Below are 26422 nucleotides of genomic sequence, written 5' to 3' on the forward strand. Positions count from 1 at the left end.
CCAGCTCCAAGTCTTTGCTGAATTTATTATGTATTTATAAGGTCAAACTTTACCTGGACATTCCACTCTCCTCCAGATTAATTGTATTTACACCAGCTGCTTAACATTCTCCCTCTTAGCAAAGAACCTCCCCTTCTACTTTACTGGAAAGGCCGTAAGCAAACTTCTTCAAATGGGGAAAAATATGTCTCCCAACTCTGAATCTCTTTTCAACTGCCATCCTCTTTTTCATTTTTCCTTCACTGCAAAATTTTTTAAATGAAAAAGCTATACTTTCTGTCACCAGTTCTTCACTTCTCATTTAATCCAAAACCCATGCAGTCTGCCTCCTCCACTCTCTGGAAACCATTCTCCCCAATATCACCAGGGACTCCAAAACATAAACCTAGATTTTTTTAGAGTTCCTCCAACAACCTGTCCACAAAGCCTGCTACTAATGACCCCCTCCTTGAAATGGACCTCCTACCCCTCTGCTTTTACTCCTTTTACTGGCTCCTCTTCATCTGTCCACCCAAGGTTCCAACATGAATCCTCTTCTTAATTTAAAAACATCTTCTGGGAAATCTGACTCCTACAATCCAGGCATCGGTATCTGTAGCCTCCACCTCCTTCAAACTCCCAAATACTCTGATCTTTTATTTTTTCTTTATGTAATATCAAAATTGGTTTCAGACTAATCTCTCAAGTGTAACTACATCATATTGATAGTTAAATACGGAGCACCTGCTTTAATGGGCATCTGAGCTTGGCATGGTTTTTTCACAAAAAATCTTAGGAACAAACCGAATTGCACATGCCTATGAGAAGTCTGGAATGCCTCCCCACATTCTCTTAGAGTTGAGAGGGCCAAGATTCCACCTAGTCTAGTCTGGTTTTATTATTTTGTGTTTGTTTGTTTTAAAAGATTTTATTTATGTGCTTGACAGAGGGAGAGCACAAGCAGGGGGAAAGGGAGAAGCAGGCTCTCCACTGAGCAGGGAGCCTGACGCAGGGCTCAATTCCAGGACCCTGGGATCATGACCCGAGCTAAAGGCAGATGCTCAACCCACTGAGCCATGCAGGTGCCCCTCTACTTAGTTATTTTTGCTCTATAGTTATATTTGCTCTAACCCAAAGGCAGAGAATTGAGTTCCCATTGCTTAATCCCTCATAATATGGCTGCAACAATTTTAACCTGAAATATTTATATCAGGGTTAATCATTTCAACTACTTAAAAATCATAGAATGTATAACTTTGAACAATACAACTTCTTGGAGCCAAGAAAATCTTTTATACAATTAAACCTGTCTGAGGTCACAACATTTGGGATTATTAGCTATAACCATTTTATAAATTAGGAGAAGTATTCCAAAAATAATGACTTTAATATGAGAAGAGTTGATTTTTTAATTTTATCCCTGACTTTTGGCAGTAATTGGATACTAGGGCTAACTGCCTATTATGGCCAAATCTAGATTTTAATAATTAGACCACACTGTGGTAGACATCTGTCTGGTTTTTTTATCCTCAAACATCAACCGAGTAACATCAATCCCTTTCAAACTGCCTTTCCTCGTTCCCTCTAGGTCTGTCGAAACCTTTAATCAGAGAACCCCCCCCCTTTCCTGGTGACCAGATATGGTTAATAATAGTACATTACAAATATGACCACAGTGACTGGGCCTCAGTGAGCTTCAGCTGAGCCAATCAGAATCTTTCCTGGAGATTTATATGGCTTTTGAAGAAGAAAAGCTTTCTTTTCTCTCTGAGGTCACTAAGCTAAAATGATGTAATTAAGCCTGGAGCTGTTCAAGAATAGTCTCCTTTCTCCCCAGCCCAGACATATGAGAAAGTCCATACCACTGCACAAACAGGTAAAAGTAAAGAAGTAAAAAGAGAGTGAGAGGAACCTAAAGATGCCAGTTGAGTCCCTGAGGCAAGACCCACTCCTGGATTCCCATCCGTGTGACTCAATCCATGCTCCTGTCTTCCTAAGCTAGTTTGAGTTAGGTTTCTCTCAGTTGCTTCTGAGGAGTCCTGACCAATAAACATATCATCTATGTATAAGGGAATATTTATCTTTTCATCCTCTTATAACAGGAGGGCATGTGCCAAACTGTTCCAAATGATTTTCAGTTCATTTTCCAAATTGATGGCCCATGGGATGTTGATATCCCACAGGATGTTAAAATGTGTGCCATGGATAATGTGTTGGGTATTCAAGTAAGCTTGAGAAAGATAAACAAAGTGAAATAGGTTTCTTTACAGTAGGATCTCTCAGAATATTTATTAGAATATGGTGGCATGTATTACGAATTTTCAAAAAAAGAGGAGTGTGCTAATTTCCCTAAATTATCTGATAATAGAAGCTTTTTCCAATAGAATCTAGTTTGGGAAATATGAGTTGTCTTTCCATTGAACAAGCAGAGCTACTGAAGTAAGCAAATGAATAGGCATAATCCATACACACTTCTTCATTTGAACTACAGTTATTTGTTTCCATGTGTGGTTTGTGTTAGACTACATTTCCCGATACATTGGCTATGTCTCAATTGCCTTTGTATCCCTAACAACTAGCATAGTGCCTAAAACAGAAGGCAATATTCACTATTCACCAAAAAATGAAAGACAGAATAAATGATGAATAAAATTTTAAAAGTAATGGCAAACATCCAATTAAATTTTCTAAATTGTAGGTAAATAAGAGAACATAAGACAAAATAAAGAGGAAGTTGAATAACACCCCTTAGTTAAGCCTGTCTAATCAGTGCGTATTCCTTTGTAAGGTATGTTATCATTTGAGGAGTTGACAAGAAGTAAGAGAAGTTGAAACACTGGAGAACAAATTGGGAGTTTAGTTCCTTTGGACAATCAGGAAGCATGGATGCTAAAAACCATGACATCCGTGATGCAGACTTGCTAGTCCTGTGATTCTGGAGGGGCGGCCGAGGCAGGAATGACTTGTTGGCTTTCAGGAATGATTTATGATGGTCTGCAATTTAACAGGCTATGCAAGCACATCAGCATTTATTCACCTAATTGCCTTCATACATTCATTTATGCGACGTATTTTTAAGTGCCACATATATGAATATGTAAAAACCATAATCCTATCAAATCACATAAGAAAAGCCCAGAGCACTTAGAAACACCTATCAAGTAAATAAACACATATTTTTTAATCCATTCAGAAGCTTGCCACTTGCCATCATAGGAGTTCACTAAGAAGAGACGTCTATCATTTGATACTAATTGGGTGATTTGCAGTGACTCTTGAACTCACAAATGGTTTGTGGTAGATAAAGTTTAATGTTACAGCTAATCTGTATTGCATTTAAAAAATCTTCAAGAATCTATCTAATCATTATCAGTTATAGAAGAAGGGAACTCATGTTGAGGGTTTACCTCACAATATTAGCTTTCTTTAAATTATTTTCCCACTTCGATTTGTAAAGAGAAAGAAATAATTTAAAGGTAAGAAGGTGACAAACGTGGGTGTTTAGTTTTATTGGATTTTTTTCCTGAAGAATTCTTATAAGGTACATGGAATTTCTGAGGACCTAATTTCAGGAAGGGTGTTTTCAGAATGATCACAGCAGAAAGAAGCATTGTTAGAAGGAAATTTTAAAAAGCCATACTAATAACATATACCACTAGTTATCAAATTATAATATTTCAGTTTGGTTGTTATCTATTTTCAACTTCTGACTTTAACTGGTTCTAGATTTCCAGAGACAGACACTTGTGTCATTTTGATGGAACTGGATCCTCTTCTTCAGGAATCCCAAGGGGATGGCATTGAGAACAAAAGAAACCACAGTCCTCTCCCTCAAACAAATGATTTAAGTAAATAGGATTAATAAAACTCACCTTCTCTAATATTGTTTGAAAATCCCCCTTACATTCTCTTCCTTCCTTCCCAGGTTTCTCAGAACTTCTGTAGACACCAAACATCAAAAGGACCAAAGAATTTTATAGCGATTCAGCCGCCCACAGCAATGAAGTAAACCCTGATTTTCTTTCAGCCTAGGAAATGGTCAGCGAGGAGGCTTCACAAACAGCCTCTTTAACATTTGAAGTTTTTAAAAAAAAAAAACAGTGTAGAAGAATGGTTACTTTCATAAACACCTTTGGGGGCTTTGGGCTTTTTTTTCTCTCTTTTTTTTAAAGCAACCCTGCTAATCCCCCCTCTGCAAACATTATAGAATATTTTCTTTACCATGAGTTTTTGGTTAGGCATTTTAAATATGCTTTCTAAAAAACAAAAGGTAAACTATATTTCATTTCGGGCATGACTTTCCTCGTGCTTTTTTCCTTGGCTCCCATAAATGCTGGTAGTCTCTCGTCGCCACTGGAGTTTCTGCATCCAAGTTTGAACTCGCCTCTCCAGTGACTTCCTGCCCAGTCACGCCTCTCTTAGCAGTCTCCATTCCGTCTCAGAATTCAGCCTTAGGGACTGAATTCCGAAATCACAGTACTTTTTTTTCTTTAGAGGCAGACACTTCCACAAAGCAGTGCACCCTACAGTCTGGCCAAGTAAGCGCTGATGTTTGGATCTTGGGGGAGAGGGCCCATCCACAGGCCGGGCTCCATGAGCTCTGATGCTTGTACTGCAGTTTCTCCAGCTGAGAGCTGAGGCCGATGTTCTAGAAAGGCTATTACTTGAAGCCAAGAGAGAGACGTGTGGTTTTCTCCAGAGCTCAAGCAGATAAACAAAACTGTAAATAGTACTATAGACCGAAGTGATAGGGAACCAACTTTACCGGAAAAGATAAAATAATAAACTGGGCAGAGATCCAAATAAATTTACAAATAATACCTGGGTGGCTCAGTTGGTTAAGCATCTGCCTTCGGCTCAGGTCATGACCCCGGGGTCCTGGGATGGAGCCCCATGTTGGGCTCCCTGCTCAGTGGGAGTCTGCTCCCCCTGCCCCACTCGAACTCTTTCTCTCTCTCAAATAAATAAATAAACTCTTTAAAAATAATAATACCTACACCACTGACTCTCAGCCCCCCTTTTAAAGGATATATATTTTTTCTCAGCAGCACTACTTAGGTACAGGCAGAAATCTCAAAAAACCCTGTATTTTCCTTTCCTACATTAAGCTAGATATATCCACAGCCATATTCCTTGGGACCGCTCTTTGAATGGAGAAATGGAGACATTCCTAGAGGAGAGTCATGGATCAGAGAAGTACAGTAAAGTAGGTGAACAAAAACACAAAATTTGTACAATTTATTAGAATATCAGAATTATGGTTAAATCCCAAGCTTGGGGAGCAGCTGGGGAAAGGGAGGACCAGCTAGAAGAGAAGTAGGGCAGAGTTTCCTAAGCAAGTTGCTGGTGTAAACAAAATAGGTAATTAACTTTTACGGAATTTTACTTTAATAAAAGTTACAATGGCCAAGTGTTGGCCTCTCTAGACATGGCTAACAACGGACACCAGGAGATGGGCTGTCTCTGTTCACATTTTGCGCAGTGTGTAAAGCAATGGCACGAAGTTCCTTAGAAGACCTCTCTCCAGTCACAAGACCTTCTTAGTTATCAGCCTCAGAAAAGAAACAGGCCTGGCTTTCCCAGGGGCCTAATCATGACCCCCCCAAACAGTAAGCCTGCAGGAAAATCCACTTAGTCCAAGTTAAACTAATGAAAGGAGTAGATAGATTATTTACCCTAACTCAAGTTACTGGCTGATCCAATGGCAAAAGAAAGTGATTTTATTTTCTCTAAAAGCTATAAGCTGAAGGTCCACATAATTCTAATTTCTTTTTTTTTTTACAAAAGGAATTATGTTATTAAGTAATAAAATTGATAAAACTAGAAAAATATTCTTTAAACAAAAATTAAATATGGCTGCCCCAAATGACTAAGACAATGGGCAATAGTTAAATTCTCTCTTCAAATATTAACACTACATGTACACATCCTTCATCCTTAACTTTTTTGAATTGAAATATAGTTGACATGCAATGTTACATTCATTTCAGGTGTGCAACATAGTGATTTGACAAGTCCATGTATTGTGCTGTGCTCACAACCAGTGTAGCTACCAACTGTCACCACACAATACTATTACCATACCACTGACTATATTCCCTATGCTGTACCTTTTATTCCTGTGGCTTATTCTATAAATGGAGGCCTGTATCTCACATGCCCCTTCACCCATTTTGCCCATTCCCCCACCCCCCTCCCCTCTGGCAACCATTGGTTTGTTCTCTGCATTTACACATAGTTCTAATTTCTTAGAGATACAGCCAACCTTGTCACATATATGAAAGGCAACGCACATTTTCTCCCCAAGTAACTCTAAATTTTAATCTTTTTTGTCCTCTCCCAGATGTCACAACTCCTCCTGCTGGATTCCCCATTATTTCAAGGGACAAGAATATTCCCTAAGGCCTCCTTTTGAATATACATCTTTCTGAGATCATGTTTCTGGTTTCCCTGAAGACTGTCACATCAATAAATCTATCTTCTGCCTGGATCCTTGCTTTTGAAAATAATTTTATCACCTTAGCCAGGCACAGCCAACATTTCTCTTATATGTATTCTTCAATCCAAGCAGAAATGTCTTGCTTGGACTGCTCCATTTGAATGCATAAAAACATTTATACGTAGACCTTGGCATAATTGCAGATGGAGATGAGTCTTTCTGCAAATAGGCCAAATGCCAAACACAGACCACAGGAAGACCCTATCTGAACCTGGTCCAACATAAAATCAGTTATGTCCACTACGTGGAAGCCTTAGGAAGGTATAGTTTGTGGAGCAATAGTCTGAGACATCCTAAGGATTAACTTGCACCAAAAGCTCCCAGTATTTAAAAAAAAAAAAAAAGTATCAAAAGCCTTGCTCTTTTAGAAACATTTAGAGCTTTCAAGCCCACACACACTCAGATAGTACTGATAATCCTCTCTGTGTTTGTAGGATTTGGAAGAGCTACAAAGAATAAAGAGCCATGATATTTTGACAAAGTGATGTATTCTTCTCTTTAGGTGTATCTGATAGAAAACTTGGACTTTTCCCCTTCAATTAATAAAACATCATAAGTATCAGAAGCTGTGAGTATATAAAGACTTTCTAGGAATACAATAAATGCACATACTTATTTGGTATATATAAAGTACTGGTATTTTAAAAATCACCTAGTTGTACAAAACTCCAGTTTTCAAGGTACTCTCACATACATTATCATGAAAGATTCAGTATAGAATATTTTATTATTCAACTAATATCTAAACAGCATTACTTTCCCCACTTCTGATTACATAAGAGAGGCCATCAGCAATTAATTTTTAAATTTAATTAGGATTTATATCCTACCTGTTTCCAAACAAGATTTGAAATGATGCATCATAGTAAACCCAAGGTAAAATGGCAACATTAAAAATCAAAGAAGATACAAAACCAAATAAAAGGAGTAATGTTTCCAAGCAACTGCAACAAGTTGTGACAGCTGGGCCATGAACTTGCCTCTCACAGGAGTTAGCATTTGCTCACTAGGTAGGAATGCGGAAACTCTGGGCTATTTAACAGTACATTTCCAGAACCATCTCACCATCAGGGACCCTGGATGAATGATACTCCTGTATTTCTCAGAAAGTGGTTGGTGAACCAACTGAAACGGGATTTTCGGTGGTGCTTACTTTTAGAATGCAGATTCCTGGGCTTAACCTAAGATCACAGGTGGTAGGATTCTGGGATTATATTTTCACATACCCACTAGGTTATATTTTTGATCTGTAAATTTCGAAACCACTGCTTTTCTGGGATTAGTGCCTGTTGCACGGGAACAATAGAAAACCTGGGTGGCTCAGTGGGATGTGTCCAACTCCTGATTTTGGCTCAGGTCATGATCTCTGGGTTGTGAGATACAGTCCCCCAACAGGCTCCATGCTGGATGCAGAGCCTGCTTGGAATTCTCTCCCGCTTCCTTTGCCCCCTTCTGACTCTCTCTCCTTTTCTTACAAAAAAAAAAAAAAGGGTAGAAAATTATTCTGGTAATCAGTCTCTTGGATACTGATTTTTGCCTCCCTATTCCTGCCCTGTGCTCATAATACTTTCAAATGCCTTGTCCACTGACGCTTAATTTTACTTGGGATGTTCCCATAACACTTGGCCTCTTCTGACTGTAGTATTCTCCTTCCAGCATTCCACCCCCTTCCTGCTCATCAGCTTGTTTTTGATTCCTGCCACAGACTCCTGATATTTGTGTATGTTCCATCACCTGCTGATAACGCCAGGCTCACTTTCATAGCCCTGCACATGCTGCAATCTCTGCTTGTCTCACTGGGAGTTAATTTACTGCACTACTGTTTATGGAACATGTGAGATGCTCCTTCCCTGGCTTCTGGCCATAGATGTCCAAATGTGGACCTATGTAGGAGGAATTATCTGTTCTCTGTTCTTTAATGTGATTTCCAGTTAATGGGCCTTATTGGATTATTCTCTCTATTTGAGGTACATATCTCATGCTTTTCCCACTCCCCAAATGCTCTCAGAGTCTACTGCTCTTGTTATTTTCCACTTTCCTCAATATATTCATTGGCTTATACTGTTGTCTCCTGATGTGCCTCCTGGGTTTGACCATTCACAGGAAGGCATGTCCAACATCCTGATTAAATTTAAAGTTTATGGTCCTAATTTCTGTACTATAATTATCAAACCTCCAGTCATATGTTAGGGAATTCATCATCATTCAACACCCATTTAGCCCCCAAGGTTTTGCTGCTCTTGTTCCCTGTGAATTTTTGCCTTTTCTCTTAAGATTTAGGATAACCCTCTGCTCCCCACCCCTGACTTTTATTAGGATTGTTAAGACTCCTATCAAAAAATATTTGGGGGCGCCTGGGTGGCACAGCGGTTGGGCGTCTGCCTTTGGCTCGGGGCGTGATCCTGGCGTTGCGGGATCGAGTCCCACATCAGGCTCTTCCGCTATGGGCCTGCTTCTTCCTCTCCCACTGCCCCTGCTTGTGTTCCCTCTCTCGCTGGCTGTCTCTCTCTGTCAAATAAATAAATAGATAAATCTTAAAAAAATATATATATATTTGCTCCATCTGTAAAAAGTAGCTTTGTCCCTAGCTCAGGGCCTCTCTTTCTGGTCATAGGACCCCCCCCTCCCCCGCCAGGAAAGTTATTTAAAAGATCAAGTACAGCACACACTGAGAGTTATCTATGTTTGACTCTGCTTCCCTAAGCTCCAGTGTTAATAAGAGCACCAGACGAAAACACTCCCTCCGTAGCCAGCTGCGTCAGTCTTCCATGCAAGACTTCCAAGTTTCTGGAAAACCTCCTACTTTTCTTCAAACTGACCAGACAAGCCAGAACAACTGCAGAGTGTCCAGTAGGTGCCTGAGGTTTAGGACCTCGCTTCCGAATTTGGGAGAATTCGCAGGGAGGCAGGACAGCTGATACAGCATAGCAGGTACACAAACGGACAATTCCATAGCAATCCACAGGGAATCACAATTATCTCTTCATGGGACTTAAGTCCTATGATCGCCTTCATCTGCTGGGGTGACTGCGTGCCTTAGTTAAGCGCCAAAGCTGTCTCATATCAGCGGGAGAGAGCCAACTGCTAAATGTTTAGGACCTTTGTAAGCTAGTTCTTTAATAAGGCCATTAATAAACATTAAATTATATTAACTTATGAGACAAACTATTTAAAAAAAAAGATAACATGGTTAACAGACCCGTGAAAAGATGCTCAAGGTCACTCGTCAGGGACAATGCAAATCAAAACTATAATGAGGTCACCTCACACCTGTCAGAGTGGCTAAAATAAAACCCACGAGAAACAACAAGAGTTGGTGAGGATGTGCAGAAAGGGGAACCCTCTCAAGCCCCGGGGATTGGGGACACCTGAGCCCCACTGCAGGACTCAGCCTGCCACCCCGCAGGAAATCGTGCCCCTTGGGGTGCCGCAGAGCATTCAGGGCAGGAGAACTGGGGGATCCCCCTGAGCCCGTCCCCACCTTTGGCGGCCCCCACGCCCTAACCCTGAGGTCGATGCTCACCCTCCCGCACGCCCTCAACTCAGCCCGCTGTGGAGCTCGCGGCACAGCCGGCAGATCGGCCCTGCATTTTTTTTTTTTTTTTTAAGAGAGGGGAACCCTCTTACACTGTTGGTGGGAACGCAAACTGGTGCAGCCACTCTGGAAAACAATATGGAGGTTCCTCAAAAAAAAAAAAAGTTAAAAATAGAACTACCCCACATTCCAGTAATTGAACTACTGGGTAGTTACCCCCAAAATACAAAAACAATAATTCAAAGGGATATATGCACCCCTGTGTTTATTGAAGCATTATTTACAATAGGCAAATTGTGGAAGTAGCCCAAGTGTCCATCAACGGATGAATGGATAAGGAAGATGTGGTATCTATGCAATGGAATATTATTCAGCCATAAAAAAGAATGAAATCTTGCCATTTGAAACAATATGGATAGAGCTAGAAAGTATAATGCTAAAATAAGTTAGAGAAAAACAAATACCATATGAATTCACTCATATGTGGAATTTAAGAAACAAAACAAATGAGCAAAGGAAAAAGAGAGGCAAATCAAGAAACAGACCCTTAACTACAGAGAACAAACTGATGGTTACCAGAGGGGAGGTGGGTAGAGGGATGGGTGAAACAGGTGATGGGGATTAAGGAGTACACTTGTCCTGATGAGCACTGAGTAATGCATAGAATTGTTGAATCACTATATTGTACACCTGATACTGATATAACACTGTTTGTTAACTACACTGGAATTAAAGTTAAAACTTAATACAACACTAGGGGCGCCTGGGTGGCACAGCGGTTAAGCGTCTGCCTTTGGCTCAGGGCGTGATCCCAGCATTCTGGGATCGAGCCCCACATCAGGCTCCTCCGCTAGAAGCCTGCTTCTTCCTCTCCCACTCCCCCTGCTTGTGTTCCCTCTCTCGCTAGCTGTCTCTATCTCTGTCAAATAAATAAATAAAATCTTAAAAAAAAAAAAAACTTAATACAACACTAAAAAAAATTAAAAAATAAAAACAAAGGTAGCAAAGAATCAAAATTCATCACTTCCTAATTATTTTGCTATTATCTAGCCTCTTGAGGTTATTTATATCTGTTGTGTCTGTACAGTAGAAATAATATATAATCACATACGACTGCACATTTCCTCCCAATTCTGTGTTAAGTAACATCAAGTTGGTTGTTTGGAGTAAACCAGGGTGAAAGTATGTATGCCACAGAAATCAGCAAATACTATAAATCACAGCTTATCCCATCCCCTCCCTTAAACCCCAGCAAGTTGTTAAATATTTACTAGTATGTTATTGCTGTGAATCCACTTAGTAGTAAAATGGAAAAACGCAAAGGTATAGTATAGTTACATGAAATTTCCTAACTTTAATTCACACTTCCCTATTTCCTCCAACCTGCTTTCCTTTCAAAGTGGTCTGACCTCTTCCAAGTCAAAACATGTGGAAGCATAACCTATATTAAACAACTGACCTGAATAATTTTCATATTGAGTTGTTAACTTATTAGTTGGCTCTCCTAAGGTGAAGTCGGAAATTCCCTTATATAAATTTTATATCTGATTTTTCTGTTCAAAATCCCTGCTTCTTTATCTACATTGTCCTCTAGACCCTATTCTGCCCATGTGTGTTTGTGCCTGTGTTTGTGTTGGTGTTTTTACATATCCATGTGCTCTGTATATTAGCTGTATACTTACTTCTTAGCTAACTTGAACCTCAAATAACTACAATTTAAGCCCAACTCTGTATCTACTAAGACACTAGAAAGGGAGATCATTAAATGTCTTAGAATCAATACTTGAATTCTTAAGAGGGAATTCAGGAGGAGGTCAGCAAATGTTATTAAAGGATCAGGAACTGACTCAAGAAAATATAAAGAAAGTAAGACTCCTTATATGGCAATGATAAGGCTAATGGGAAATGGAAAGTGATCTTGGAGAATGACTGGGAATTTTATACAGAGGAGTCATTGTTCTCTGTTTCCACTTAGGATGAGTTAAGAGAGATTCAACTTACAGCACTTCATAGAAAGAACTTGAGAAGCATTCAGTGAGAGAAAATTATCTTAAGGGTCTTTTTTCCCCTAAAGTTGTTTTTAATCAGCCATTTTAATCAATGATTTCACAGAAGGTTAATTTGGAAGTAGAGAGTCTTATTGCTAAAAAGTCACTCAAAAATGCAATCAGTGGAAGATGGGATGTCTGGATTTTCTCCAAAAGTAGGTAGGGACTTCAGCTTTCTAAATATTCTCTGATGTTCTAAGCTCACCTGAAGATCATATTTACTGAGGCTACCTCAAATAGATGGGTATGTATACATAAGGGATAAGGATATAAATACCTAAGGCACATAATGCCAAACCAGACCAAAAAACCATTCTGTCTGAGACTCAGTTTCTGATCATGTCTATGTGGTCCCTTTGTGGGAAGATCTTAAATAAACAATTTCTCTAATAACCTACATTTGTGTGTCTAATCCCATTTTGAACCCATTTGTGCATTAATAAGTACAACCTCCCAAGGTAATTACTTCCCTAATTTTTTTTTTCTAGTATTCTGGAATTTGTTAAATCTCTATGCCTATATTAAAATCTTTTTGGAAGCAGAAAAGGTATAAATCACTAAATGTATTAATTATTTAACTCAATTAATTATAATTACTAAATTAAAAGTCAGAATTTACCCTACTCAAACCCTGTAAGATGTAAGTCTCCTAAAGACTTCCCATAATTTAGCCTCTACTTATCTATTTAATCCTTTTCTCTCACCACAACCTTTCCCTAGTCCACTCCAAATCATATGCTTCAACTATACCAAATCATTGTCAGTTCCTTTAAATTGCCATGGGTATTTGGCAGAAAGATATTTCCCGTTTCTGGAAGATGTTTCCTTTAGCACGAAGACTTCCTGACTCCCCCTGCCACCTCCTACCTGGTTTAGGTGCTGCTCCCATATGTTCCCACTGTACTTTGTGCTTGCCTTTACCAAGACTATCTGAATTCAATTCTCCATTAGACTGTCAGGTCCTTGAAAACAGGGACTGTCCTTTTTGTTCATCACTCTAGCCAACGTAGTAGGCATTCAGTTATAATTATTAAACTTATAAATTAAATAGGTTAATGGCTTTAAAATAATATCACCACTATGTTCCACGCTCGACGCTCAGTCCATCAACTCTGGTCCTCTACAAGGAATGGCCTGATTTCATGGTCATTATAGTCATCATTTTCTGAATCACAATAGGAATCATGCAGTCTCCCTAATGCAAATTTACGATGATTTTATACACATATCAAGTCATGTTTTTGCTTTCTTTCCTAGTGGTGTCTAGGATTTCATTGAACTTTCTGGCTAATATCTTCAGGCAATACTTGTAGTGGCCTCAAGATCTATTTTATAGGTTGGAAAAGGTCATTTAAAACTATCATCCTGTACAAGTGGTCTGTAGGATAAAAAAGGCAGAAACAGTGAACTTCGCTTAAATTTGTGCTGTTTAATTTTGTATGTTAATGGTAGCACATGCTTCAGCTCTTTGTTAAACAAAACTGAAAAGCCACTGTGAAGTCCTCCCCTGAGGAACAAAAGCAGGAGAAACTTTCATTGTGATGAGGGAAATTAAGCCTTGATTTTTAAACAGCTTTGTCCTCACAAAGATGACTTAAGATAGCAAACCAAAACCAGAGTGGAGAAATAAAGGCAGGGATGCTCAGACTGGTAAAGATGAGCCAAATGTAAAGAAGTCTTCTCTAAAGTCATGCATAGGCTTCACCGGGATAGAAGACTGTCATGGCAGTGAGGTGTGAATTGGGGGGGGGGGGGAGAAATCTTGGTCTATAAGAAATCTCACTTGGCTTTATTAGTTTGCTCAGAAGCATATGATACTTAAAGCTTTGAAAATAACTTTCTTTTAAGTAGTTTCAATTAAAAAGATATGTTGATGTTAATGTAAAACCAGTTTTCAGCTGATAAGTTATTTTTAAGTTATTTCTCTGTAATAGAACTTAGGAGTTTTAAATGGCATCCTCTGAAATAAATTGAGATTTTAATTCCAAGTCATGTCTCATAGGAAAATTGCAGGTGAGTAAGGAAGGTCACCTTATTATAATTATTAGCAAAAATATAGTTATCTGCTTAGATTGTTATTAGGAACAAGCAAATTTTTCTTTCCCTTTGGGAATAAAAGGGTCAAATGATACAAACCTCCTGTTTGTGACTGGTAGTAATTAGAGATTGGTGATTAAAGCACAGGCGTTTTTTTTTTTTTTCTGCCTCCATCATTCTTCATAAACTTGCTTTCTTAATGATTTTAATCAAAAGTTTAGAGAAAAATAGGATTGATTTTATGTCATGAGACTCTGAAAAGCAACCCAGGAGGGTTGAGACATTCTCAAGCAAGTCATTCTGGTAGTGATGGCAAATCATTCTGATGGAGGAGAGAGGATAACCAAATGATTCTGCACATTGGTCCAAATAATCACCTGCACAGGAACAGGGGTGTGGAGACAGGACTTAGCGGCACTGTGTATAAAAAGCATGATTGTTACCTAGATCCACACACTCAGACTGGTTTGCATGTCTCATTAGCTTATTTTAGACTGAACAGTCATCAGTTCCATCACTTTTTTTACCCATGACACTGACTTTTTTGAAGCATTTAAAGTTGTTCTGTAGCATAGCCATCATTTTGGATTAGACTGATTATTTCCTGTTGGTATCTAATCCTTTCCTGTCATTCCTCTTCCCGTGACTTTCCTGTAAGTTAGGTCTCAAACAAGCATTGACCAACTATATATAACTCACAGGCCAAATCCAATCCCCCACTTTATTTTTGTAAATAAAGTTTTATTGGAACAGAGCCACACCCATTAGTTTACATATTATATTATATAGCTGCTTTCCTGGGGCAGGGTTGAGCAGTGGTGACAAGAGACCATATGGCCCACAAAGTCTAAAATAATTACAGTCTGTCTCTTTCTTAAAAAATCTTTGCCAATTCCTATACTAGAAAATTGGTTAGATTGAGATAAAGTATTTCTGGCACAAAGGTGATGTATTTCATATTGCATCATTTCAGAAGGAATAATGTCAGGCTATTAGTCCACTACTACTGATGTTGTTCGTAAAGTGGCCAGATCTCCCCATTGTACAGGAATGTTTTTTTCCCTCCCTTTTCATTTAGTAAGTAATTCATGGAGTGATACTTGGGCTCTGTGTAAATACCCTATTTACCATCTAAAAATCTTCCATCTAAAGATTTTACTATCTATTGATGGCCTTCACCTGAAATAATTATTACATTGGAGATTAAAAAGTGCCAATTTCTAAATCTATCATGTCTTCAACATTTATGAGATGATAAAACAGCCTAAGCTCCACTTAGAATTTCTCTGTTCCAGACCTAGAATCAGCCATCTTCTTCTCAATTAATCCTGGTTCTTTTAGGCGAAAATGATATTTAGAAATCAATATCTAAATTGATGTAGATGGTAACCTGTTTAGTACCTGGAGTGTATGGCCCACAGGCTGAAACATTTATTATATAGCCCTTTACAGAAAACTGTACTGACTCCAGGTATTAGGGCGGTAACAGAAGGGAGGGCCATTACATAATTAAATGCTACTAGGGATGCTCATTGCTATTGAAGTGTCATTGTTTCTAGGCCATTTCAGTGACCCTTTCAGAGGGAGAAAAATTTATTTAAAACAAGAAAAAAAAATCACAAGTCCATATTGATATTTTCATTTTATATTTAATACTAAAGTTTAAAAATTTTTAAATTTAATACTGGTATCTTTTCTTGTATTCTGTGCCCTAGTCCTGTTAACATTAAAATGTTCCTTTAAATGCTTTGTCCTACCACAAATGTAAAATATTTCAAGGTCGCAATACCAATGTTACCACTAATATTAAACCTACTCTGTGAGGTTTGGGATTTCTTCCCAGTATTTTTCCCCTTAGAATTCATCCAACTGAGAATGTACAGAGTACTGACTTCAAAAGTTAGTTGAAATAATCTATTTTTTCATGCGGTACATTATCTTAGTTGGGGAGGCTATAAAAACATTTAATTGATAATTAGGGAAATTGGAATATGGACTAGATACTAGAGGATATCATAGAATTTTTGTTCATTTTCTTAGCTATCATAATAGTATTGTGGTTACATAGGTGATTGTTCTTATTCTTAGCTAAATCATGCCAAAACATTTAGTGGTGAGATTTCATGATGTCTGCAACTTTTTTTTCCTCATTTTTTTTAGAAAACCTAGATTTATTTGTTAAACTATTACAAAGACAAGACAATAATCATCTGAAGTACCCTGAGGACTTCAACCAATTTCACTGGTTGTTATGTGAACCAACCTAAGGGCAAGAAATTAAAGGATATAACCTAAGAGGTTATTACAAAACAGACGGGTGATTTGGATGGCAAAAAGAGTAAAAGCTAGTCAGAAGCACTTGTGCTAGTGGTAGTATATGTGCTAGGATGTTTCCCAAGAGGCTCCCTAAAGACGCCTGAGTGAATTAATCTGGGTCCCCAGTTAGTGAAAAGACCCCTACCCCTGTGGAGAATGAGCAGAGGCCAGGATTTCTCTGAGATCTTTCTGTCTTTCCTTCTGAGGGGTGGGGGAATGCTTAGACTCTGAAGGGGTATATCTTGGACTCAGCCTCCCTCCTTCCCACCCAGTCTACCTATACCTTCCAGTGCCTGTGCATTCTCACTGTGTGGGCCTGCCGGGTTACAGAAGATGCAGAGAGCGAGGGCAGGAGCTACAGGCTCCTCAGAGGGGACCTAGACACAGAAGGTTTTGAGGTAGATGATAAACTACAAATACCCTCTTGGTTAATTCACCTTCGTTAATAAAGATATAGTTTCTTCTGCTGGTGACAGCTTCTTGTCTCAGTATAGTCTGTCTCAAAAAAGAACTGGTTCAGATAAGTTTTGGAGAAGGAAATAGACTCATCAACACCTACTCCACAGAAGAGGCACCAAGTTCTTTCCTACGGCGAGTAGAATCCCACAGCAGCATAAATCATTCTCAGTGCTCACCATCTGCAACCTCAAACTGTCCTGCAACTCTTGGTGTAGTGTCTAGCTCCATCCCATCCACATAATCTCCTACTCAATCTTGTCTGGACTCCAGCCATGTTATACTGGTTGCGCATTCGTTCTAATCTCTTCATTGTCACTCGGCCTTCTACTGTTAAATGAGATAATCCTTCTTCATAGATGTAAAATGTAGGGATGTCTCCCTGCTCTTGTTCATGTGCTTCCACAACCTATTCTTCTCCATCATAATCATCTGAATCTTCATCCGCTGGATCTGGACGCAAAGCCTGGCATTCACACATTGCAGTGAACATTGCTGATTTATCACTAGGCACAAATCGAAATTCAGCAATGGGTTCAACATTAGCATCACTGTCTTCTTCTTCAGCAACAGATTCTTTGGATTCTCCCCCAAATTTGGCATTCTCCATAACATACAATATTCTCACAGACAGGCATGCAAACTAATGGTGGGGTATTCCAGTGAGAATGCTAATCCACAGCCATCTAACCAAGACAGATGGCTCTCAGTGATGTAAAGGGTGCCAGGATGCCGAGGCCCTTGCTGTTCGGCAGAGCCCCTCAGCTGAGTCTGGCAGCAGGAAATTTTTGAGGAAGCTCACTGCGGCAGGGAGTGTGGAGACAGGCCTGGGGAGGGAACTGAAGCGCAGCAACTCCAGCTGCTTGGCAGCAACTTTCTTCTAAATAGTATGGCAGACCACAGTGTGTGGGGGTGGGGTGGAGAGAAAGAGAGAGAGCAAGAGTACAAATGGTAAAGCAAATAGGACAAAATACTAAAAGTTAATAAGTCTGGCTAGAAATTCTTTGTACCATTTTTGCAATTCTTCCTTAAACTTGAAATTTTATCAAAAAGTGGGAGGTGGAGAAAAAAGAGAAAGATGATCATGAGTTCAATATAGATTTTTAAAAGTGATCCATATACATGTGCATAAATGCTTTGTCACCTTGGGCAAGATTAATTAAGATGTATGTCCTGGGGAAGAAGCTTTAATTGTGCTCTGCTTTGGCAGAGGGTTAGAGCGTACCTAGAGCTCTAAGTGCTTTAATGTGCAAGGGAACAGACAAAAAAGAATGCAATCAGAGGAGAGAATGGTGCGTTCGACTGAGTACAATTTTTTTAAGATTTTGTCTATCTGAGAGAGACCCATATCTGAGTCTGGCTCCTAGCTTTCCTGAGTCAGCTTCTCCTAGCTTTCCTTCATTCTGGTTCAATTTATCTAGAGGCTAGTTAAGGACAGAACCCAAATATATAAGGATATTTTGCAAAAAGCAACAGCATTAATGCCCTTCCCTTCTACCATCCCACTAGACCTGGGGTCAGCAAAGTTTTTCTTTAGAGGGTGAGACAATAAATATTTCAGGCCTGTTGCTCATACAGTCACTGTATGTCACACTGATTGTGGGCCATACAGTTGCTGTATGTGTCACACTATATGTGTCGTTGTGGCATACAAATAGACGAATGAACATGGTTGTGTTCAAATAAAACATTGCTTATGGACACAGAAATTGAAATTCCATATAGTTTTTACATAACATGATTTCTTTTTTTTTTCTAGCCATTTAAAAATGTAAAATAATATTCTTAGTTTACAAAAAAAATAGATAGAAGGGTAGATGTGGCTCAACCCAGAAAACAAAAGGGAAAAACTTACAATTGTGCCTTTGTGCTGGCTGCCTTTTAGCTGCCTCACTTGGCCCTGGTAAAGGAAAGGGGCTCCTTTGGATGGCATGATAGGGCTAAGCAGTTCTATGCTTTTAAGCCATCAAGCGGATAGTAAATCTCTTCCCAGACCTCCAAGATTCAAGAAGCCCATCAGCTGCTCCAAATAGGAAGGCTCGTTCTCAGTTAGGAAACAGTATAATTGGGAGGAGTCGTAAAGTCTAGTAATAACAACTAGAATCTTGGTCTATCAGCCCAGGATCCACCTGGAACTGGACAGTTTCTCATTTATTTTCTTCTGCAAGTGAAGGTACCTCCTCCACTATCTTTTCACTCTGGGGCCTTGCCATGGTAGATTGAGCTCATGTGAACACCTTGTGCAATCAGATTAGTTTGCTTGTAGATGTAAACTTGTCTTATTTAAATAAATGTACATTAGATACTGACATAATTAACTTCCTAAGTAATAACTTTCATTTACAGTAATTTCTATCCTTTGATATCTCCATAGTGACCCTGAACCATGATATGTGCTGAACATGATGGGCCCCTTTGGTCGGTAAGGGTCTTCCCCTAAGCCCCTACTTCACTGCAAATGACAAATGGGTTGAAAACATACCTCTCCAAAAGGAGCTTATGAAAAGAAAAGAAAGGGCTTATAGTAATGGAGATGGAGATGGGGAAGGAGAAATACATAACTATCTTCAGTATTTAAATGGTTGTCAAGGGAAAGAAGGTTCAGACTTGTTTCACTTGCTCTCAAGCAATAGAAGGAGAATTAATGTGTGGAAGCTGATGAGACGGATCTGGGCTTACTACCAAAAAATAAAGAAATAACAAGAGGAAAAGAAAAAATTCAATAGCTGTCCAAAGATGAGATGGACTGCCCTGGAAGACAGCAAGTTTAGCATCTGGAGATACACACCTACCTAGGATGTGTGACCACTTAGTGGACAAAGATTCAAAAATTGAAATCATTTAACTACGTAACTTTTAAGATTTATGACATTTAACACTTAGGCCTGACACTTTTGAGATGGCATTCTTTTATTAAGAAAAAAGGGGCAAAGATAAATGACTGTAATAGGCAATTCCTTATTCCTCTAGTCTAACCACAACAAAGACAAGTGTGGCTCATTCACCTTACAACAAATTGAGGCCCTATCATTCACCTAAAAGTGCTTTATTCTAGTTATATGCATTCTCCCATTTAATGACTATTTATTGAGACTTGTGTGTTATCTACAATGTGCCAAATATGAGGATATTGTGCTGTAGACACAGATTCTATTCTCATAGAATTTACGATTTATTGGAAAAGATAAAAATCTAATGAATAACTACAATTAAAATATGCATATTGAGATAATGCAGATATAGGGCATTGTGATGGTCAAACATGATGACGGGGCGCCTGGGTGACTCAATCAGTTAAGTGTCTGCCTTCAGCTCAGGTCTTGATCTCAGGGTCCTGGGATCCAGGCCCATATCTGAGTCTGGCTCCATGCTCAGCAGGGAGTCTGCTTCTCCCTCTTCCTGTGCCCCTCCCCCCACTTGTGTGTACTCTCTCTCTCAGATAGACAAAATCTTAAAAAAAAAAAAATGAACACAATGACAAATTATTTGATATTCCCCCTATTGAGAGTTTGGGGGCTAAATTCCCTTCACTTGAATCTCGTGGGGCTTATAACTACTTTGACCAATAGATAAAATAGAAGTAACAGTATGTGATCTCTAGGTCATGTGGCTTCTGCCTTGTTTGTTGGAAGATGGGGTTCTGGAGCCCTGAAGTACCCTGTAGGAAGTCCAGCTACTCTGAGCCCACTGTGCTTTGAAGAAGTCAAGCTTCAGAGACAGACCATGCAGAGCTCCAGTTGATAGTTTTCCTGCTACTCCCAGCTTTCTAGTCATCCCAGTCCAAATGAAAGACGAACTCACCAGAGTATTCCAGCTCCAGGCATTCAAGTCACTCCCAGCCATTCATGTCTTCCAGGCTGATAGTCCAGACATCATGGAGGAGAGACAAGCCATCCTCTCTGGGACCTGTCCAAACTCCTGACCCAAGGAATCCATAAGTGTAATAATAACATCACTGTTATCCCATGCCAGTAGGTTATGGGGTGGTTTGTAACAACAGTTCATCACAACAGGCCCATGAGAACATGTATTAAGAAGACCTAACCTTGTTTAGCGGCCAGAGAAGGGCTCTGAGGAAGTCACATTTGAGCCATGAGGAGTAAGAATTAGCTACAAGAGTGTTCTCAGAAGAAACTGTTTATTTGAAGACCCAGTGGAGGCAAGAGAAATAGTGGGGCCCTTCAGGAACTGGCAGAGTGTAGTAGTCCAAAGAGGAGTGGGATGTGCTGGAGTCAGGTGGGAAGTAAAAGATAAGTCTAACCATGGTAATCTCATAAGCAATATTATGGCATCGAACTTTATCAGAAGTGTGAAGATAAACCACTGGAGGGTTTTTGGTATCAGAACCATGACTGGATGTGTTTGCATTGTGGGCAAGGATGAAATAGTGAGAAGTTATAGCCTTAATTCTGGTGAGAGATAATAGTAGGCTGATCAGGATAGCAACAGGGATCAATATTCTAAAGGTAAATTCATGGGATTTACTAAGCCTTTGGCTGTGGGAATGGGAAGTGAGAGAGGGAGGAGCCACCTGACTGGGCAGTGGACTGAGTAGTGGTGTCATTTACCCGAAAGGAAACAGTGGAGGAAGAATGGATTAGAAGGGGTGATGAATAGCTTGATCTGGGGCATGGAGAATTTGAGGTGCCAGAGAGAAGGAGACAGTTGGTTAAACATTATAGGTAAGGAGGAGAATATGGAGAGGAACTAATATTAACAAGTGAGTATTTTAATCCAGGTACTGTTATTTCCCTTGATTCTGATAACAACCATGTGGGAGTGTTCAGAGAGGTAAGTAACCTGCCTAAGATCAGAGAAACAGGAAGTGTAGGGTAGAAATTTCAATATAGATCTTCTTATTCTAGTTCAAAAGACATGTGGTACTATTTTCCACCTAAAAAAAACTCACAATGCTGGGTGATACTCTTTGGATTTGGAAAGCAGCAAAATCAGCATTTGAGAATGCCTCTCTAGTCAGTTTAGTGGGTGACCTGAAAAGCTACAGTTTTGAAAAGAGGCCAGAGAAAAAGAAAGCTGTCCAGCTGATCTGAGCCACAGTGCAGGCAACAATGCCACTTGGCCCTATGACACCATGGATTCACTGATGTATTCTGGATGATAATGTTCGATAGAGCTTGTCTAGTAGAGACATTCAGGATTCAGCAGCACACACAGGCCTTCTTTGGAAGTTCTGATTTTTCTTTTAAGAACTAGCTCTTGGTTTACTAAGGGACCCTGATAATTATTGTAACTATCATTTGTCAAGCAGGCATAATGTGGTAGGCATTGTAGTAAGTGTTTCCATGTTTTAATTTATTTATTTCTCATAAAAATCCATATGAGATAGGTATTATTTTTTAATCTACCTTTTATAGATGAGGGTGGGTATTGACTGGACTTTGACTTTAAGACAGCAGGTGAAAATGAAACTCTCCAGCTACTCATAATGAGCTGGATGTTATCTGAGCCACCTGGCCATAAAGCTGGGAATGACTAGCAGCACAGACTAATGAAACGGAAGTAGATTGAGGTTGAGCATGAGCATGACCGAAGACACAGGTAATTTGTATGAACAGGTGGCTCACTGTCCACACTGACATCCTTCCCTCAACCCACACTTATGGCCCAAGGGGCATTCCCAATAACTAGTTGGATGGAGAAGGGAAAAATGAGTCAGTTTTATAGCCAGGTCTACACACTACTGGCCCCAAACAAAAGTAGACAGCTATGGTGGGTAGCTCTGCTCTGAAATCTCCCTAAAACATGGTAAAAAAGGGAAATTTTCCATGTAGGTATAATTTCAAGAGGAATATCTCAATGTTCACTTTACCTGAGGTAAAGGATTAGTGACTGCCATACATTAGGTACTCAAATATTTTTAGGTAAATGAATAAATACTGGATTAATAACAATTTGTACACAGTAGTTAATGGTTTGGTCAGCTGGTTAGGGACATTGAAGGAATATGATAGGAAGATTTGTGACAGGAAGATTCAGAGAGATTATGTGGATGGACCTGATGGAATTGGTTCAGACTGTGGGGATAATTTATGGGTGATTTTAAAGAATTAGGTGGAAGAGATGATCTGCTCTATGTGTGTCAGTCTTCTTCTCCGGCAAATGGGTACTTGTTCAATGGGCTCATGATAAAATCCTCCCAGTGGTGGGAACAGAAGTTATACATTGCTCGGTTACATGAATTTACCCTCATCAAGGCTGATCTGGCTGCTGTCAATCTGAGCCCTTGACAGAGTAAAATACACCAGGGGAATTAGACAGTGTTAGCTGGTTACAACATTATATTACACTCATTCTATCGTGGGAAAGGCAAAAAGAATTTGGATTTTCTTTCCCTATTTACCATGCGTGCACCATTTGTGCACTCCTAGTACATCCTACAAGATGATGCTTCTTCCTAAGGAACTGCCGTAACTGTGTATGGAGTAAGGCAATGGGCTGAAGCCCATATATTGCTGTCCTTATAAAACAAAGAAATGGCCAGTTGAAGACTCAGATACATCATGAGCTGTGAGATAGTATTTTGTGAGGCCGGTTGCTACTTTACAGGAGATAGTTTTGCTCTGAAGTAGTGGCCCATATATTGTGCTGTTTCTCAACACAGCCAGATCGTGTACAGTGGGAATGGTGCTTATCACTATTACCCTAAAGACCCAGTTACAGAATCTTTTTTTCCCATCCCTGAGACTCTAATCTCCACTGGTTTTAACTTCTAATACTGCCACTAGTAGGATAACAATAGTTACATTGAATTGGGAGCTGATGGAAATATTTGCCTTTTGGGGTATATCATACCACTAAATAAACAGGTAGGAGAGGAGGTTAAAGTGGTGGAACAGTTGACATCAGAGGGAAATAGGACTGCTGCTATTTAATAGAGGCAGGAAGAAGTAGATGGAATCCAAGGAACTCCTAGGATACCTTCTGGTATTGCATGGCCAATGGTAAAAGTTATTATATACAAGCCAGTGTAAGTCAACCCATTGGGTAAAGAACCACACCCAGCCAAAATGCTGGCTGAAAGCAAAGAGCAAATGTAATGCATAGTAGAAAAGAAAAATCGTAAATTTGATTTGTGATCTTGACCATTTACTGAAGGTGTTCATCATCAGCCACATGCACACACGCACATATATATACATACATATAATATGTATAAATACAGATCTTCCTTGACTTACGATGGGGTTACATCTCAATAAACCCATCATAAGTTGAAAATATTATCATTTGAAAATCTATGTAACACACCTAACCTACCGAACATCATAGCTTAGCCTCACCTACCTTAAATGTGCTCAGAACACTTGCACTAGACTACAGTTGAGCAAAATTATCTAACACAAAGCCTATTTTTTACTAAAGTATAGGAATAGCTCATGTATTTTATTAAATACGGTACTAAAAGTGAAACAAGGAATGGTTGTATGGATATAAGTGTATCGGTTGTTCACCCCTGTGCGGCTGACTGGAAGCTGCAGCTCGCTGCCACCGCCCGGCATCAGGAGAGAGGATCACACTGCAGGTCACTAGCCCAGGAAAAGATCCCAAATCCAAAATTCATTTTATGTATATACTAATTTTCTGTCTGTTTTCTTCACCTCTCTTTACCTTACAATTTTACATAAGACAGACATGTTTATTGGCACTAAACTAAAATTTAGTCCATAGGTCACGGAATATTGGGATGGATCATAACAGAACCAGAGAACAATAAGGCAAAAAGATATCACTTAGAGTTATATCTACTAATCACTTAGAGTGTTAGGTGGAAGGAAATTTTTTTGCCAGTGTAGAATAAAAACAAGGGTCTGTTGATAGTGCCAACTACCGTTGTGGATGGTAAGAGACATTCTTTTTTACTTTTCTTTCCTTTTCTTTTTTCAGCTTCTGGGCCCCCCTCCTTCTTTTGAAGAAATCTCCACTACGAAGCGATGTCAGAAACTTGCTTTCCCACCCTTGCAGCGAGTGCATGAGCATGTGACCTGAGTTCAGCCCGTCGTCGGGTGCTTCACTTGGAAGCCGGTGATGCAAAGAAGCAGGGCCGGTGGAGACACTGTGAAGGCTGCTGGCAGAGCAGCACGGCAGGGGTAAGAATACAGGCAGCACTGCCCACGGGGATGTCCGGAACCTGGAGATGGCAGAGGAGGAGGCGCAAGCTGTGGCATCTCATGGTCAGTGGCTGGACTTGCTGGGATGATTCTGTGCGGGGAGCTGGAGTACAGTCTTGACTCTCCTTATCTTCCCAGCCTCTGTTATTCCCAAACATTTTCTAAGCCCAGTTCTGCAAATAATTCTGTAAGCTACCCTGATATAAAATATTTTTATTGCAAAATTCAAGCAGAAATGATTTCTGTTGTTTGCAAACTGGAGCCCCTCGTTAATACAAGGAGGCTGGGCTAGATGCTTTCCAAGATTCCGCCCAGCTCTAAAATTACGTGACTCTATAAAACTCATATTAAAATACATAAAGTAAGAAAATAACCTAGATTGTAAACATGTTCCTTTCACTAAATAATTACTATTTAATATCATCTGATAGCTCTGTGTGTGTGTGTATATGTGTGTGTGCGCGCCTTACAGGAGTAGTTCTAAGCAACGGAAGGAAGGATAAACAAGCGCTTGAAGCGATATTGTACCACCACAGGGGTGGTATTTTGTGAACATTACCATCACAATTCTCCCAGCCCATGGCTTTATACATCCTTCATTTCACCACGCTTGCTAAGTTTCTGCCTACCTAGCCCTGCAGCTTTAGAAAATCCTTCTAGAGTTTATGCCTGATAGGTCAGTACTTCATTACCTGAAAATGCTTAGTAAAACTCCCTAGCTAAGGAGTTAGCGATAAAAAGCTCAGTAACCTAAAGAGTGCTTGCCCCCACTTCACTCACAAATACTGTGTGGGGCATCGGAGGACCCAGCATTCCTTTGCTGCAGAAAAGACATAGCAAATCACTTGCCTCTCCATATTGGTACAAATGTTGAATGGGAGCAAGGCGATGCAGTTTCAAAACAACCCAATGCCGAATAAGAAACTTTCAAATATCTGTCGCATTAATTATGGACCAAGATAAAAGTTGGTGCTCCTGGGGGAGAGAATATGAGATAAGTGATTCTTGAGAAGACCACAGCATATATCTGAAAGGGTAGCATCTGTGGTCACTTCACGGACACATATATATGAAGGACAAATAATGCTGGGTACTAAAGGGAAGCAATAATGCACATTTTGTATAAAAAATTATTATAGGGGGTTTCTGAATATTGCCAGCCCTTTACGAAACACATACCTGCTGACATTCCATTTTATGGCTTAAACATGTAACTGTAACAGGCAGATCAGTGTGGCATATGGTAGAAATCCAGTAGCTTTTTAATGAGCAAAGATTTCTAAATCAAAAATCAAAGTTATAAACAGTAAATTAAAGCAACCTAAAGTACTAAACGAAAGGCACTCTCTGATTGCTGTGGTTTGTAAGGATCATACATCTGAAGCTGGACTTGATGATCAAGAGATAAATCGTCACCCAAGAC

The 26422-nt window shown here is 39.6% G+C and overlaps 1 protein-coding gene and 1 pseudogene across 11 annotated transcripts in view; both read right to left on the bottom strand.

Annotated features, from left to right (window-relative positions):
* The window catches only part of CCDC148 (coiled-coil domain containing 148), a 242728-nt gene that overhangs the window by 34663 nt on the left and 181643 nt on the right, over positions 1-26422 (bottom strand). The window contains exon 13 of one of the 11 annotated variants that reach the window (XM_087860956.1): positions 20677-20788. The exons of the other annotated variants lie outside the window; for them this stretch is intronic. Coding sequence (XP_087717082.1) covers positions 20743-20788 — 46 coding nt within the window. The 3' untranslated portion in view covers positions 20677-20742. Of the gene's footprint in view, positions 1-20676; positions 20789-26422 lie in introns of those variants that run through there. 11 annotated transcript variants of the gene reach the window in all.
* On the bottom strand, positions 1381-20660 carry LOC148110739 (methylosome subunit pICln pseudogene; annotated as a pseudogene).

Source organism: Ursus americanus, chromosome 1, assembly GCF_024610735.1.
Source record: "Ursus americanus isolate L20-20 chromosome 1, mUrsAme1.1.p, whole genome shotgun sequence".
NCBI classification, from domain to species: Eukaryota; Metazoa; Chordata; class Mammalia; order Carnivora; family Ursidae; genus Ursus; species Ursus americanus.